This window comes from Tursiops truncatus, chromosome 5, assembly GCF_011762595.2.
Source record: "Tursiops truncatus isolate mTurTru1 chromosome 5, mTurTru1.mat.Y, whole genome shotgun sequence".
NCBI classification, from domain to species: domain Eukaryota; kingdom Metazoa; phylum Chordata; class Mammalia; order Artiodactyla; family Delphinidae; genus Tursiops; species Tursiops truncatus.
The window spans coordinates 85299031-85313927 of record NC_047038.1 but is presented as its reverse complement, the minus strand read 5'-3'; the positions used below and the strand labels follow the sequence as shown (position 1 = coordinate 85313927).

At 34.7% G+C, this 14897-nt stretch overlaps 1 protein-coding gene across 5 annotated transcripts in view; it reads left to right on the top strand.

Annotated features, from left to right (window-relative positions):
• Nucleotides 1-14897, top strand: part of UBA6 (ubiquitin like modifier activating enzyme 6) — a 94949-nt gene that overhangs the window by 77637 nt on the left and 2415 nt on the right. For 4 of the 5 annotated variants that reach the window (XM_019928097.3, XM_019928099.3, XM_019928101.3 and 1 more), the window contains one exon: nucleotides 85-2425. The exons of the other annotated variant lie outside the window; for it this stretch is intronic. In XM_019928097.3, the coding sequence (XP_019783656.1) occupies nucleotides 85-220 (136 nt within the window). In that variant the 3' untranslated portion in view covers nucleotides 221-2425. Of the gene's footprint in view, nucleotides 1-84; nucleotides 2426-14897 lie in introns of those variants that run through there. 5 annotated transcript variants of the gene reach the window in all.

Below are 14897 nucleotides of genomic sequence, written 5' to 3'. Positions count from 1 at the left end.
ATTCTTCGGACAACATTATCACCAAATCACTCTTTCATTTTACAGAATTTACCAAATTATTTTTCCTTGCTTATTTTTCCTTAGAATGCATAAACTTGTGAAACCTTCTACTGAAAAGAAATATGTGGATCTTACTGTGTCATTTGCTCCAGATACTGATGGAGATGAAGATTTACCTGGACCTCCAGTAAGATACTACTTTAGTCATGACACTGATTAACAGAAGTTGTCTTAAATTTAGGACTACTTGATTTTGGAAAGAATGCACTTATTCAGGAGCTTAAAGAGTCAGCTCATAATGCTATGGATTTCTCTTTGATGAAGCTTGATTTAAGGGAAACATCAGTAAAAAACTACAGTGAAGAATTGTAAAGCATTTTGAAGCATAGTATACACGTGTAGTGCTTCATATGTGGATGTGCTCACAAGCAACTTCGAACTGGAATGCTGTTTTATAATGCTTACCAAAAAATTGTGTATTAACCTCTTTGGATGAAAAGAAGGAAAAAAATATGTATCTAAGACCAGAAGAAATAAAAGATCAAGAAATTGAAAATAACAAATGCAACTATCCAAAAAGTTTAATCCCATTTTATGAATTTCTTTTTGTTTAGTATTTGAGGCCCATTTTTCTATACAAACAGTGTTTGGCTCCCTGTACCTCTCATGATGAGGCTTTGAATTTAACACCAATGGAGCAGGGATGGTAGCAGTGGATGAAGAGTGGTTACTCTTAAAACTTTAAAAGTTACAGTTTACTGACATGCTACCTCTGCTGATTTAACCAGAGTTTGTTATATCACTGTCTCCCTAAAATCAGGATCTTTTGCTGATAGCATCAGTGTTGTAAGTCATGAGCAAGCACATCAGATGACAGGTGTTAACTGGGACTAAATGTTAACAATAGCATATGGACTCTGACAACCCGCTTAGAGAATCCATGAATGTGAACAGATAAATATGGCTAGTTATTTGATTCTTTAGTATGCCTTCTAGTGTGGCTATTTTATTTATTTGGAACTCTAAACCTGATTGTCATAGTATATAAGACTAAAAGGTTTTGTAAAGGGAGTGTCCTTAGAAGTAGATGAAAAGTAGAAATTACAAAATTATCACTAGTTTAGTCTTGATTTTTTTTCTTCCAGCAGCCTAATGGACAGAAAAAATAATCATAAATTAATATTTTATTTTAAAGGGAAATGTATTATTTAATTCTACATTCCCAGAAAGGGAGTTGACAAAGATAAAAATTTATTTTTTTAGGTCTTTATTGATAGAAACTTTCTGTTTTCTGATATGAGCTATTGCATATGTTCATAGAAATGCTTTCATTAAAATAACATAAAGTGTACTCAACACTGTAAACTCAGTGAAAACAGCAAGTGTTTCTTTTATTTCCAGGGCTGTCATGCATTCTAAAGCAATTGGCATTTTGTAACCACAGAAAGTCATTTCCCTCTAGCTGCTTTTCTTCTGCTCTTCTGTTCAAACCATTAATAGGTACTTTGATAAATTAAAAACTAGATTCACATCAGTATTACTCCAATTTGGTATATTTTTATATTCTCTACTTAACTTTCCTTTTATTCCACTTACAAATAGTTTAAGTTACTTGGTCAACCAGCTGTATTGTTTCATTCTTTTGTAAAAGTATCATCCAATTGGGAAAATATATTTAGGAGTGGAGGGTGAATTTGTATGAATAAAGGGTAGTCTGCGTTGGAGGTGAGGATAAGTGGACAGGATGAGTTTAAAGGAAATGGCTACCTTTGAAATAAGCAGTTAATTTTGGTTCATCATATCCTACCCTCTCCCATCGTGTATATTGCAAATATAATGCTTAAAATTAATATTACTTAAAATTGAATCCAGGAATATCAAAGCTCTATGGCTTGGAACTTTAGAGGCTAGCAGCAGTTAAAAGCACTTTCCTATAAGAAGTCTGTTCCCACTTTTTTGTTTTGTGCTCTATGACAATAACTGATATTTTCCAGGTAGCCATTCAATAATTCTCAACTATGATCTAGTAGCTTGCTTATATTTGATCTAAATCTCCACATCTCTTCAGAAGTAAATTTAGAACAGAACCGTGCTATCAATTCTTATTTATTGAGATCAGTGCTTTAGCAGATATAAATAAAATCAGTAAGGATTAAGTTCATTTTGTGATTAAATCTGAAACCATATTGTCATTGCTTTTTTTTCTGTAACGGTTATTGCCATTAGTTTCTTCTGTATAGTTCTACTAGGTTGGAAAACCAGCGTGAATTTAATGACGGTTTTTTTCATTATCTGTTTTATTTCTGTACCATGAGATCAGTGCTGGTGATTGAAATACCAGGTGCAAAAATTAATGATTTGATTTTGTATGGTACCACTGAGTGATTTTTTACTTATTAAAAATAAATTAAGAAATTTGACAATATCTTTGTAAATCCTGTTCCATAGCTGACTCCAGAGATTCCAATTTTATTATTCATTTTGTGAGTAGTGTTGCTTTGGTGTTTCCTAGCTTTCAAGTTTTGCAATCATGGAGATAGAACACTCACTGGATGTGGAGAGACATTACTTCAAAGTGCTTTTAGCTCCTGGAAATTCTTTTAAAACAATTGAGAAATTGTAAAACCTAGAAGATCTGGTAAATCCCAGACTGTTGGTTGGAGATTTCCAAAGTCCATTCCTTTTTAGAGTTCAGAGCAGTATGTTACACATCTATAAGTTCCTCTAAATTGTCCCAAAGAACTTGGATGTAGATGTGTATCTTTATTTTTATTTTTTATGTGTCATGGCACTCCCTGGTGGTGCCAGTGATGAGACATAAAAACGTCAGCAGTGTTTAGAGTCCACTATTTTATAATTAGTAAAATGAAGACAGAAAGAAAATTATTCTCTTGAGATCTTGAGGGAAAATATTCTCTTGACCTAATAATCCTTTCAACTGCAATGAATATTATCAAAAATTCATTATGATTGTAAATATATAACCATTTAGTATACAGTCATTAGGTATGGGCTTAACTATTTTACTTTTAACAAATTCAAAACAAATCAGGAAGTTGCAATCTTGGGGGTCACAGGAAGTAATCAGTAGGTAATTTGTTCATTTTTGTCTTGCCTTGTCTTAGCTTTGTCTATTTAAGAAATATATATTCATATATATATACATATATGTATGTGTGTGTATATGTATATATTCAAAAGAGTATATAAAATACAAATACACAGTTTAAGGAATAATTTTAAAGTAACTACTTGTATAACCAGCTCTCAAATCAATAGAACATTGACAGCAGCCCAGAAACTTCCCTTGTGGTCCCTTCCCAATCACAACCAGCTTCCCCACACATACCCTCTAGCAGTTAGCACTTTTCTACCTTTTGTGATAACTGTGTCTTTGTTTTTATTTATAGTGTTACCACCTATGTATGTACCTAAACAATACATACAGTTTACTTTTGTTGTTTTTGAACTTTATGTAAATAGAATCAATACGTTCATTTGTGGCTGCTTCTTTCATTCAACATGGGATTCATCCATGTGGTTGCTTGTAACAATACTTCATTCATAGTCATTTATGTATAATTTTACCTTTGCGTTAATATACAACTATTTATTCATTCTATTGACTGTGGACAATTGGGATGTTTGGGGGGTGGGTAATCACAGTTCCACAATGAACATTATTTTATGTATTGCCTAGTGTAACTAAGGTATATGTGCCTAGGAATGGAATTCTTTGGTCATAGGATAGTCACGTCTTAAATTTTATTAGGTAATAACAGAGTTTTTCCTGAGCAATAGAGATGTCGTGTTTTCCCACTTTCCTCATCTCTGGTGTTAACAGATTTTTTTTTTTTTTTTAATTTTGCCCATCTGTTGGATGTGCAGTTATATCTCGTTGAAGTTTTACTCTGCATTTCCCTAATTACTCTTGAAATTAAGCACCTTTTTATATGTTTGTTGGCCACTCTTTCTTTTTTGTGAAGTGACTTTTCAATTCTTTTGTCCATTTTTTGGTTGTGTTGGCAGATTTTTTTTCCTCCTTGATTCATAAAAGATCTTTATAAATCCTGTTCTTAGTTGGCTATATAATTGCAAATATTTTTTCCCACCCTGGCTTGCCTTTCCCTCTCTTTATGATGCTCTTTGATAAAAAGAATTTGTTAATGGTCAGGTACTGAGAAGTGTCAATTTTTTGTTTTAAAGCTAGATTTTTTTGTGAGTTTTAAAATAATTGTTCTCTAGAGCCACAAAGTCATGAAGATACTCCTCTATATTGTCTTCTAAAGCTTTAATTTTAACTTTCCCATTTTAAGTCTTTAATTCAAGAGGAATTAATTTTGTGTATGCTAGGAAGTGTCTCACCACCATTTACTGAAGTCCGTTCTTTTCTGCAGTGCCACCAAAGTCATATGTTATATCCATATATGTATATGTCTCTTGCTGGATTTCTTGTTCCTTCTTTTCTATCCGTGTGATGGTATACTTCTTCATCACGATAGCTGATATATTGTTTTTGATATTTGGCAGAACAAGTCCTCCCAACTTATTGTTCTGTAAAAGTGTCTTGGTTATTTTTAGCCCTTTGTATTTTCAGTTCTCAAATTTCTAATTTCAAACATGCAAATCTATCACTTTGCAGCTTCTAATTGTCCTGCTGAAATTTTATATCTTTTACCTACCTGGACATGAAAAGCATGATTATTTTATAGTCTGTGTTTAATAATTCCCAAATCTGAAGCTCTCCTGGGGTCTCTCTTTATATTTTTGTTTCTGCTAATTCTTATTTATCTTGTATCCTTGTATGTGTGGTTATCTTTAATTGTATGCCAATATTGTATTTGAAAGCTTGCTTGTAGAAATATAGTTGACCCTTGAACAACACAAATTTGAACTGCCTGGGTCCACTTACGTGTGGATTTTTTTTTCACTAAATACTACATACTACAGTATTATATGATTTGTGGAAACGGAACTTCGGTTACGGAGGACTGACTGTAAAGTCATAAGTAGATTTTCAACTGTGCAGAGGGTTGGTGCCCTAATTCCCATGTTGTTCAAAGATCAACTGCAATTTGATGCCCAATAAGACATTTTCATCCTCCACAGAGTTTTTGTATCTGCTCTACTAGGCACTTGGGCACTAGTAATTCAGGAACATTTTGACCCAATTTCAGAAACTGAGATTTTCTGAGTCATCCATGTGACTCAGAGCTGAGCTAACTGTACTAGTGCCCTTACTTCCTGTTAATCCTTACTTCAAAAACTCTTCAGGCTTACTAAGTGTGGATTTGTGTTACCAGAGCTAGTGCCTCCACCTCTTGGCTGGCACTACATTCTACCTTTGAATCTCAAGTCCCTTAGCTCTGCTCAGCTTCTCAGTAGCCTCTTAAAAATCTGCAAAATCTCCCAGGGTACAAGTGGTCACAAATGAAGAATTCATTTCCTTTATGAATTTCTATTTTGTCTCAGATATTAACTTGATAATTATTCACTAACTTAGCTTTCTAACATCATCCAATACTTTTTCAAATATATTTGAAATATTTCTAAATATTCTCAAGTGAGAATGTTAAATCCAAATTACTCAGCCCACTTTATTTCCTGTTGATTATGTGTAAAGTGTAATTGATATCTTTGTATTGCTTCTGTATCTGGAAACTTACTAAACTCTAATGATGCTTGTAAGTTATTTGCAAATTCTTTTGGATAGTCTACATAATCTTTAAATAGGGACAGTGATTTGTTTTTTCTAAGATCCAAATTTTGGTTTTGTTAATCCTCTCTCTGTTTGTTTTCTGTTTCATTAATTTCTGCTTTTATCAGTATTACTTATTTTTTCTATTTTGTTTGGAGTTTTTATTGTTCTTGTTTCTAATTTCTTGTGGTAGATGCTTACCTCATTCATTTTCAGCCTTTATTTTCCATTTTTCATTAGGGGTTGTTCCTCTTCAACTCTTGGGTTTTTTAGGAGAGTGTTCCTTCATTACCAACATAGAGTTTGGATTTGGGTTTTTTTTTAAAATCCAATTTGATATTCTTTGTCTTTTAATTGGAACACTAAAGCTATTTACATTTAACATAATGACTAATAGATTTATGTCTGCCATTTTATTTTATGGGGGTTTGTTTTTTGTCTAGCTTGTTCTATGATTCTTTTTCTCTATTTTCTTGCCTTTTTAAATTTGTATTTACTTTTGTTTTTTAATTCCATTTATGCCAATTATTAACTGTCTCTCAATTCTAGACACCCTTCTGTATTCTGGAACTTTGCAAACTATATTTCTCCTTCACCATCTAGCTTCCTTTAGGTTCCACAAATAGGGGGCACTAGAAGGAGACTGGAAAGCTGGAGAACGGGAGAAGAGACTTTGACTATTGCCATTTGCTTCCTGATCACCAGCATCACCTCAGCAATGGCTTTTCTCCCAGTAGTTGTGGTTGGTTCCCAGGCTCTACCTTTTTTCTGGCTCTCTGCAGGGTATCTGTTCTAGGTTTCCAGGTTCTAATAATCCTACTTTCTTCCCTTTAATAGTTGTGTCCCTTGCCGACATTTTGACTTCTCACAAAACCTGTTTAACCAATTCCTTATGTTAAATTCTTTCTTAATATAAATAATATGGTTTCTCTTTTCCTGAACTATACACATTTTTTTCTTTACTACTCTAGTGGCTTTTATCTTTTGATGATTACCCTATATTACAACATGCATATTCAGATTAAGTCAGACTAAAGTTAATCATTATCTTTACATTTTGGAAGATTATAATTTCCAAAGACAGCCACAGCGATATTTGTAGTCTCACATGCTTTTCTAGAAGCTTGCCACCCCGCAACCACCATCAAGCAACAGAATGTTTCCACTTACTTTGAAACAAGAATTTATGACTACCTCAACTAGTACAACAGAATGCAGCGTTTGTAATTGTACAACTTCAAGGTTAGATCATAAAAGATTATATGGCATCTGCATGGCTGGCTCTCAATCTCTTTTGCTTGCTCTTTCCCTCCTGGAAAGCTCACCCTTGTAATCCAGATACCATGTTGTGAGGAGGCCTAAACTAGCCCCCAGGAGAGAAACTGAGACCTACAGAGAAACTGTAAGAGAAACTGCTAACCTACAGTCAGCATCAGGTGTCAGACATGAGTAAGCAAGTTTTCAAGTGATTCCAGGCCCCAGACTTCATGGAGCAGAGACAAGCCATCCCTGCTGTGCCTTGCCAACTTCCAGCCCCACAGAATCTGTGAACATGGATTGTTCATGCAACTTAGTTTGGGGATTATTTGTTACCCAGATGTAATAACTAGAACAACTATCTAACTAGCAGCTTGCATACTATGGTCATATATTTTATTTTTGCATTTTAATTCCATTGTCAAGTACTTCAACGTCTTTTAATTCTATAGACTTTATTATTTTCTTATATAGCCAATGTTTATATTTACACACACACATATATATCACTTTCTTTACTCTTTATTCTCCTTTGTGCCTCAGGCTTACCATCTGGGATCAATTTCTTTCTACCTGAAATATTTCCTCTAGAATTTCATTTTGTGACAGTCCACTGGTAGCATACTTGCTCATGATTTCTTTGTCTGAAAATATCTTTATTTTGCTCTCATTCTGCAGAGGTATGTTTGCTCAATGTAGAATTCTAATTTGGCCTTTATTATCTTTCAACATGTTGGAAATATTTTTCTACTCTCTTACGACTTCCTCTCTGGCTCTTGAGTCAACTGTCAAGCTAAATATTGCATCTTTAAAGCAATTATCTGCTTACGTTGTATGTGGTATAATTATGTGTCTGGGTATGGATTTCTCTTGTTAATCCTGTTTAGGATTTGTTCAGCTCTTTGAATCTAGATTTGTGCCTTTTGTTAGTTCATTACTCCTTCACATATTGCCTATATCCCCCTTCTCTTTTCTTATAGGAGGATTCTCATTACACGTGGCAGACTTACTCTGCCTTCCATATTTATCACCCTCTCTTCTGTATTTTCCAATTGTTTTTGTCTTGTCAGGATTTATACTGTATAATTTCTTCTGACACATATTCTACTTTACTTCTCTTCATCTGTTTCGTACATACTTACTATTAAATCCATCCATTTTGTTTTTAATTTTGGTTGTATTTTTCAGTCCTAGAAGTTCTATTTGGTTCTCTTTTTTTCAACTGCTGGAACACTTTTTATAGTTTCCCATCCTCTGCACATATTGTCTAACACCTATTTAAACTGTGAGGGCCGTTTTATGGTTTCATCAATTTCAATTTCTGCAGTTTTTGTGGCTCTTTTCCTGTTGTTTCTCCCAGCTCAATGTGTTGGTGGCCTTCTATTAGACTCTCCACCTTAGTCAGGCCCTGGGCTTTGATTTCTTTCTCCCTGTTCATTCCTTTCACTTTATTGCAGTCAACCACTTTGCCTCACTATCTTCAAGAGTCCATTTCTTTAAGTGTCCTATATTAAGAACTGCATTTCTTTTAGATTGCAAGAATTCATTCTTAACATTTGAGATGGTAACAAATTAGAGCTCTTGAGTCTCTTGTTGCTTATCTGTATTTGGACTAACTTAATTGTGAGGCCCTTGAGAATAAGAGATAGATAGGTCGATCTTTTGTAATCTATGCATCAGTTAACAGTTGATATTACAGTAGATTTCAGAGAAGTATTTCACAAACTTTATTGTGTGTAGTAAACTTTATTGTGATGTGTTTTAAAAGAGCAGATTTCTCGGGCTTCCCTGGTGGCGCAGTGGTTGAGAGTCTGCCTGCCAATGCAGGGGACACGGGTTCGAGCCCTGGTCTGGAAGATCCCACATGCCGCGGAGCAACTAGGCCCGTGAGCCACAACTACTGAGCCTGCGCGTCTGGAGCCTGTGCTCCACAACAAGAGAGGCCGCGATAGTGAGAGGCCCGCGCACCGCGATTTATTTATTTACAGCCGTAAATAAATAAATTTAAAAAAAAAAAAAAAGAGCAGATTTCTGGACCAACCCCCAGAAATTAATTCACTCAGTCTGAGGGCAGCTCAGGAGTCTGCATAATTTTAGGCATCCTAGATAACTCATTGAATGAGTTTGCTAGGGCTGCCGTAACAAATACCACAGACTGAGTGGCTTAAACAACAGAAATATATTTCTTCAGTTGCAGAGGCTAAAAGTCCAAGATTGATGTGTCAGTAGAGTTGATTTCTTCTGAGGCCTTTCTTGTTGGCTTTGTTGATGGTCATCTTCTCCCTCTGTCTCACGTCGTCTTTCTTCTGTGTGTGTTTGTGATCTACTCTCCTCTTCTTATAAAGATACATCTTTATAAGGTGTTGGAGCTAAGAGGACCTTAAGAATCCGTTGCTAACCCCTTCATTTTTTCAGATGAAGAAACCAAAGAAGCCAAACATTGAAATAATTAGAACCAGGAGTAGAATATAAGCCATATCTTTTGATTCTTAGTTGATTCCCAATTTGAATGACCATCAATTTAGGAGCCTGTTTTTCAAGAAAAAAAAGTTTATGAAAAAATGTCCCTGAGATTTTGGTTCAGTAGATCTTTTTTGGGCTGAAGAATTAGTATTTTTAAGGAATTCTAAGTGATTAGTCTCATACTGTGTTGTATTTGTGAAATGGGTGATTATGTAGCCTTTTACCATCCTTATAAATTAATGATTTTTACAAAAGGAGGTTATGGGTTGACTTTGAGCCAGCAAAGAGACAACTTGAGGGAAAACATGGAAAATGATCAATTTCACTAATTTCCAATAACCAAAAAAGTGTGGCATAGAGTATTTCCACTGGGAAAGGACTTCTCTTAGTACTTTTCATGTCTCTGGTTTTTAGCTGGGTAATTAAAATAACTTACGTTTCATAAATCGGTCAAATCAGATTTTAACAAAATCTTGTGAAGCTTTTTTGGAATTGCTAGAATTTATGAGAACTAGAGGATCTGCTGTGGAGATTGTATAGAGGTAAATGTATTAAACTGAAGCCCTGGGAAATAAAAACTCCATTTAGAAAGGACCATATGTTTTCAACTTATATCAGTGCATGGGAATGCATATATCTTTGAGTTACCCTCACAGCCATATACTATGGTTTTCTAGTGAATTGTTTTCATTCTGATAAGATAATGAAATTGTATGCTGCAGTGTTTAATTCTGGTATCCAAGTAAGTGACTTTGTAATCAGGATCAGGAGGATAGAGATAATTTTCTTTAAAAGTAATATCTTCCTTTTGAAAATAATAAATTACCAAGATACATGAAAGTATAATAGTTTTACCATTTTATTTTATGCAATATGTAGATTTTTCTTCAACCTCTCTCTTCTCCCTTATGTGGTGGGTTCTTGGCCTAGAAATTGTGGGTGGGAAAGCTTGATTGAACCAATGTTGAAGAGGGTAGTTCTTTATTTTCAACATGAACAATTTTCCTGCTTGTACTTGAAAGCTTCAGCAGTATGTGTCAAAATGGATTTTCACCTTTTTTGTAGTTTTTCTTAGTAAGTCCTATTTCCACTCTCATTTACTCTTCCAGTTTACTCTTCCATCATCATTCTGCTTTTGAAAGAAAATATATTACTCTACAGAAGACAGTGTGACAATCTGAAGTCTCTCTTCATGTTTCCTTCTAACTCTGTTCATCTGTCATTCCCTGCTCCTATAACAAGGGAATCTAAAATGCAGGGAGGTTGATAATTTGTTCCTGATCACAAAGCAAACTGAACCAGTTCAGCCACCAGAATAATAGTAATAGCAGAGAACTAAACTAAAGAAACCACTGCCTAAGTCCCAGGCTAATTCCTGAGATATACATGTGTAAGAGAGCCCCAAAGCAACATACCAAAGGTTTTGAAACTGAACTGATATTGGAACACTTCCAGAGAAAGTAAGGCAAAATTAGTTCAATCTAATCAGGATGATTGCCTGCTTAAAAAAAAAATCTCTGGAGGATTTTAATAGGACCCAGAGGCTCATGACATAATATTCAAATTAAAATATCCAAGATACAATTCAAAATTACTTGGTAAACAAAGAGGCAAAAAAACGAGACCACTTCTTAAGGGAAAAGACAACAGATGCCAACACTAAAATAACCAAGATATTGAAATTATCAGAGATTTTGAAGAGCTATGCTCCATGAAGTAGTGATAAATATTCTTGAAACCAACAGTAGGATAGATGTTCTCTACAAAGAAGAAAAATTACACCAAGCAGAAATTTTCAAAATAAAAAATCTGAAATTAAAAAGATCCACTGGATAGATTGAGTAGAAGTTCTTCAAGTTGAAGATAAATGATACCACAGGAAAAAGAGCAATAGGTGGGAGTTATCTAGATAATAATAGACTACTTTTCCCACATTCTTTAATATGTTTATAACAATTGAAAGCAAAAATTATAATGCTTGTTGGGGTTTTAAATGTTAGGTAGATGTAATATATATGACAACTATAACATGGAGGGGAGAGTAAAGGGACCTATATGGTTGCAAGTCACGATTGGCTACAAACAAGTTACAGTTGCAACCCACCCTCAAGATACAGGGTTTACACAGTGTGTGAATACCAGGAAATGGGAATCATGGTAACCAATAGAATATGGCAAAGGTGATGGGATGTCAATACCATAGTTATGTTACATTGCATAAGACTCCACCTTGCTAGTAGATTTGCTCAATAGTCCCTCCTTCCTTCTCCCTACCTCCACCTCCATTGGTATCTTTGAAGAAGCTGGCTGCTGTGAATCCTAGAGCTGCAAGAAGTCAGTTTTCCAAACAACCTGATTTGAAAGTGGATCCTTCCAGGTCAAGTCTCAGATGAAAACCCAGTCCTAGCCAACACCTTGATCGCAACTTTGCAAAAGCCCCAGCTAAGCCAGGTCCAGACTCCTAACCCACAGACACAGGAAAGGATGGAGTGAGGGGAGAGAGAATATGAATATACGCAAATATTTATCACTGGAGCTGCAGAACCACTAAGAAGGTTTTTTAAAGAGGTTTAAGAAATGAACATGGATTTGGATTTTAAGCTTCACTTAACTAGCTTCGTGTGTGACTTCTTTAAATGTATGTGAAAACTAAAGTGTTGCTTTTCTTGATTATAAAATGGAGATAGTATATCTTCCTCATAAGATTCTTGGGAGCAATAAGACGAGATGATTCATGTAATCCTGGCTCTTCACATAGAGCCTGGAATGTAGTACATGTATAGTTAATTGTGATAGTCCTTTTGTGTTTCTGAGAATGACAGGTTTCCTCTGGGAAACAGAGAATATTGCTTCCTCCTTCCCCAATGCTATGCTTAGGCATTCAGCCATCCATTTATTCCACCAACATCCATCAGTTTCCACTCTGTACCAGGTCCTGGGTCAGCAGACTATTTATTGAAGACACAGAAGAAATGAACCAATTCCTTGAAAGACACTACCAAAATACTCTCAAGAAAAAAATAGGTAACCTAAATTGTCCTACATCTAAATTCAATTAAAGACACTGAATTCATAGTTTAAAACCTTCCAGCAAAGAAATCTTCAGGCCTATAGGGTGAATTCTACCAAATATTTAAGGAAGAAATAATAACAATTCTACACACATTTTCAGACTATAGAAAAAAATAGAATACTTCTCAGCTCATTTTTTGATGCCAGCATTGCATTAATACCAAAACTAGACAAAATTGTTTTGAAAAACATAATATATATGATCAAGTGTATATATGCAAGGCTGGTCCAAAAATGGAAAATCTATCAATTCACCATATTAATCAAATAAAAGGAAAAATCATGATCATCTCAATAGGTACAGAAAAATCATTTGACAAAATTCAACATCCTTTCACGATTCAAAAACAAAAATAAAACTACTTCAGCAAACTAGGAATTGAAGGAAACTTCCTCAGTTTGATAAAGGGCATTTTAAAAATAATAATAACAATAAACTATAGACAACATCATACTTATTAGTGAAAGGTGGAATGTTTTTCCTTTAAAACTGGGAGCAAGACAAGGATGTCCACTCTTACCATTTCAATTCATCATTGTTCTAGACAGTCCAGCCAGTAGGTACAATAATACAAGAAAAATAAATAAAAGGTATCCAGATTGGACAACATGAACTGAAATTGTCTCTAGTCACAGATAACATGATTTCTATATATAAAATTCCAAGGAATCAACCAAGAAAAAAGGCTTTTAGAAATGAATAAGTGATATTAGCAAAATCTTGGAATACAAGATCAATATATAAAAATTATATTTCTATATAATACCAACGAACAATTGGAGTTCAGAATTTTTCAAACAGTACCATTTAGAGTAGCACCAAAAAATGAAATACTTAGCTATTAATCTAATGAAATATGTGCAGGCTCTGTATGCTGAAAACTACAAAAGCATTGTAAAAGAAAGACAACATAAATAAATGGAGGGATATACTTCTTTCTCGATTGGAAGACTCAGTATTCTCAAGATGTCACTTCTCCCTGAATTGATTTATAGATTCAACAAAATCCAAATCAAAACCCAGGAGAATTTTTCTGTAGATAACAACAAGCTGATTCTAAAACTTATACTAAAAGGCAAAGAGACTAGATTGGTCCAAACAATTTTAAGAAGAATAAAGTTGGACTTATACCTCTTGATTTCAAGAATTACTGTAAAGCTACAGTAATCAAGATAGTGTGCTGTTGGCAAAAGGGTAGGAACATAATCATTGGAAACTGATTCAGAAAAAATATGTTGAATCGATTTTTTATGAAAGTGTAGAGGCTATTTAATGAAAGGATGATCTTTATAAACCAATGGTCCTAGAACAATTACATATCTAAATGCAAATGAACCTTGACTCATCCCTCACACCTTAAACAAAAATTCCAAATGGATCATAGACCTAAATTAAAACATAAAACTAGGAATTCCCTGGCGATCCAGTGGTTAGGACACAGCACTTTCACTGCCAGGGCCTGGGTTCGATCCCTGGTCGGGGAACTAAGATCCCGCAAGCTGCATGGTATGGCCAAAAATAAATAAAACTGTAACACTTCTAAAAGAAAACATAAGAAAAAAGTCTTCATGATCTTGGGTTAGGCAAAGAATTCTCAGATACAACACCAAAAGTTCAATCCATAGAAGCAAAAATTGATAAATTGTACTTCATCAAAATTTAAGACTGCTTTAAAAAAGATGCTGTTAGAAGAATGAAAAAAAATTTGTTAATCACATATCTGACAAAGGACTTGTATTCAGAATATGAACAGAACTGTCAAAATTCCACCATAAGAAAACAACCCAGTAAAATTATGGGCAAGATATTTAGGCATATATTTTGCCAGATTAGATATATGAATGGCAAATAGCACATGAAAAGATGCTCAGCATCCTTAATTGTTAGGGAAATGCATATTAAAACTACAGAGATACCACTACAAACTTAACAGTAACTTTTTTTTAAACATCTTTTTTGGAGTATAATTGCTTTACAATGTTGTGTTAGTTTCTGCTGTATAACAAAGTGACTCAGCTATATGTATACATATATACCCATATCCCTTCCCTCTTGCGCCTCCCTCCCCCTCCATCCCACCCTCTAGGTGGTCACAAAGCACCGAGCTGATCTCCCTGTGCTATGCAGCTGCTTCCCACTAGCTAGCTATTTTACATTTGGTAGTGTATATATGTCCATGCCACTCTCTCACTCCGTCCCAGCTTACCCTTCCCCCTCCCCATGTCCTCAAGTCCATTCTCTATGTCTGCGTCCAGAATAACTTTTTTAAAGATAATATGAAGTGCTGGCAAGGATGCAACCAGAGCTCTCAGACATTGATGGTAGAGATGTAAAAAGGTGGGACCACCTGTGAGAAGAGTTTTACAGTTTCTTATAAAAAGTTAGACACATACTTATATGACCCAG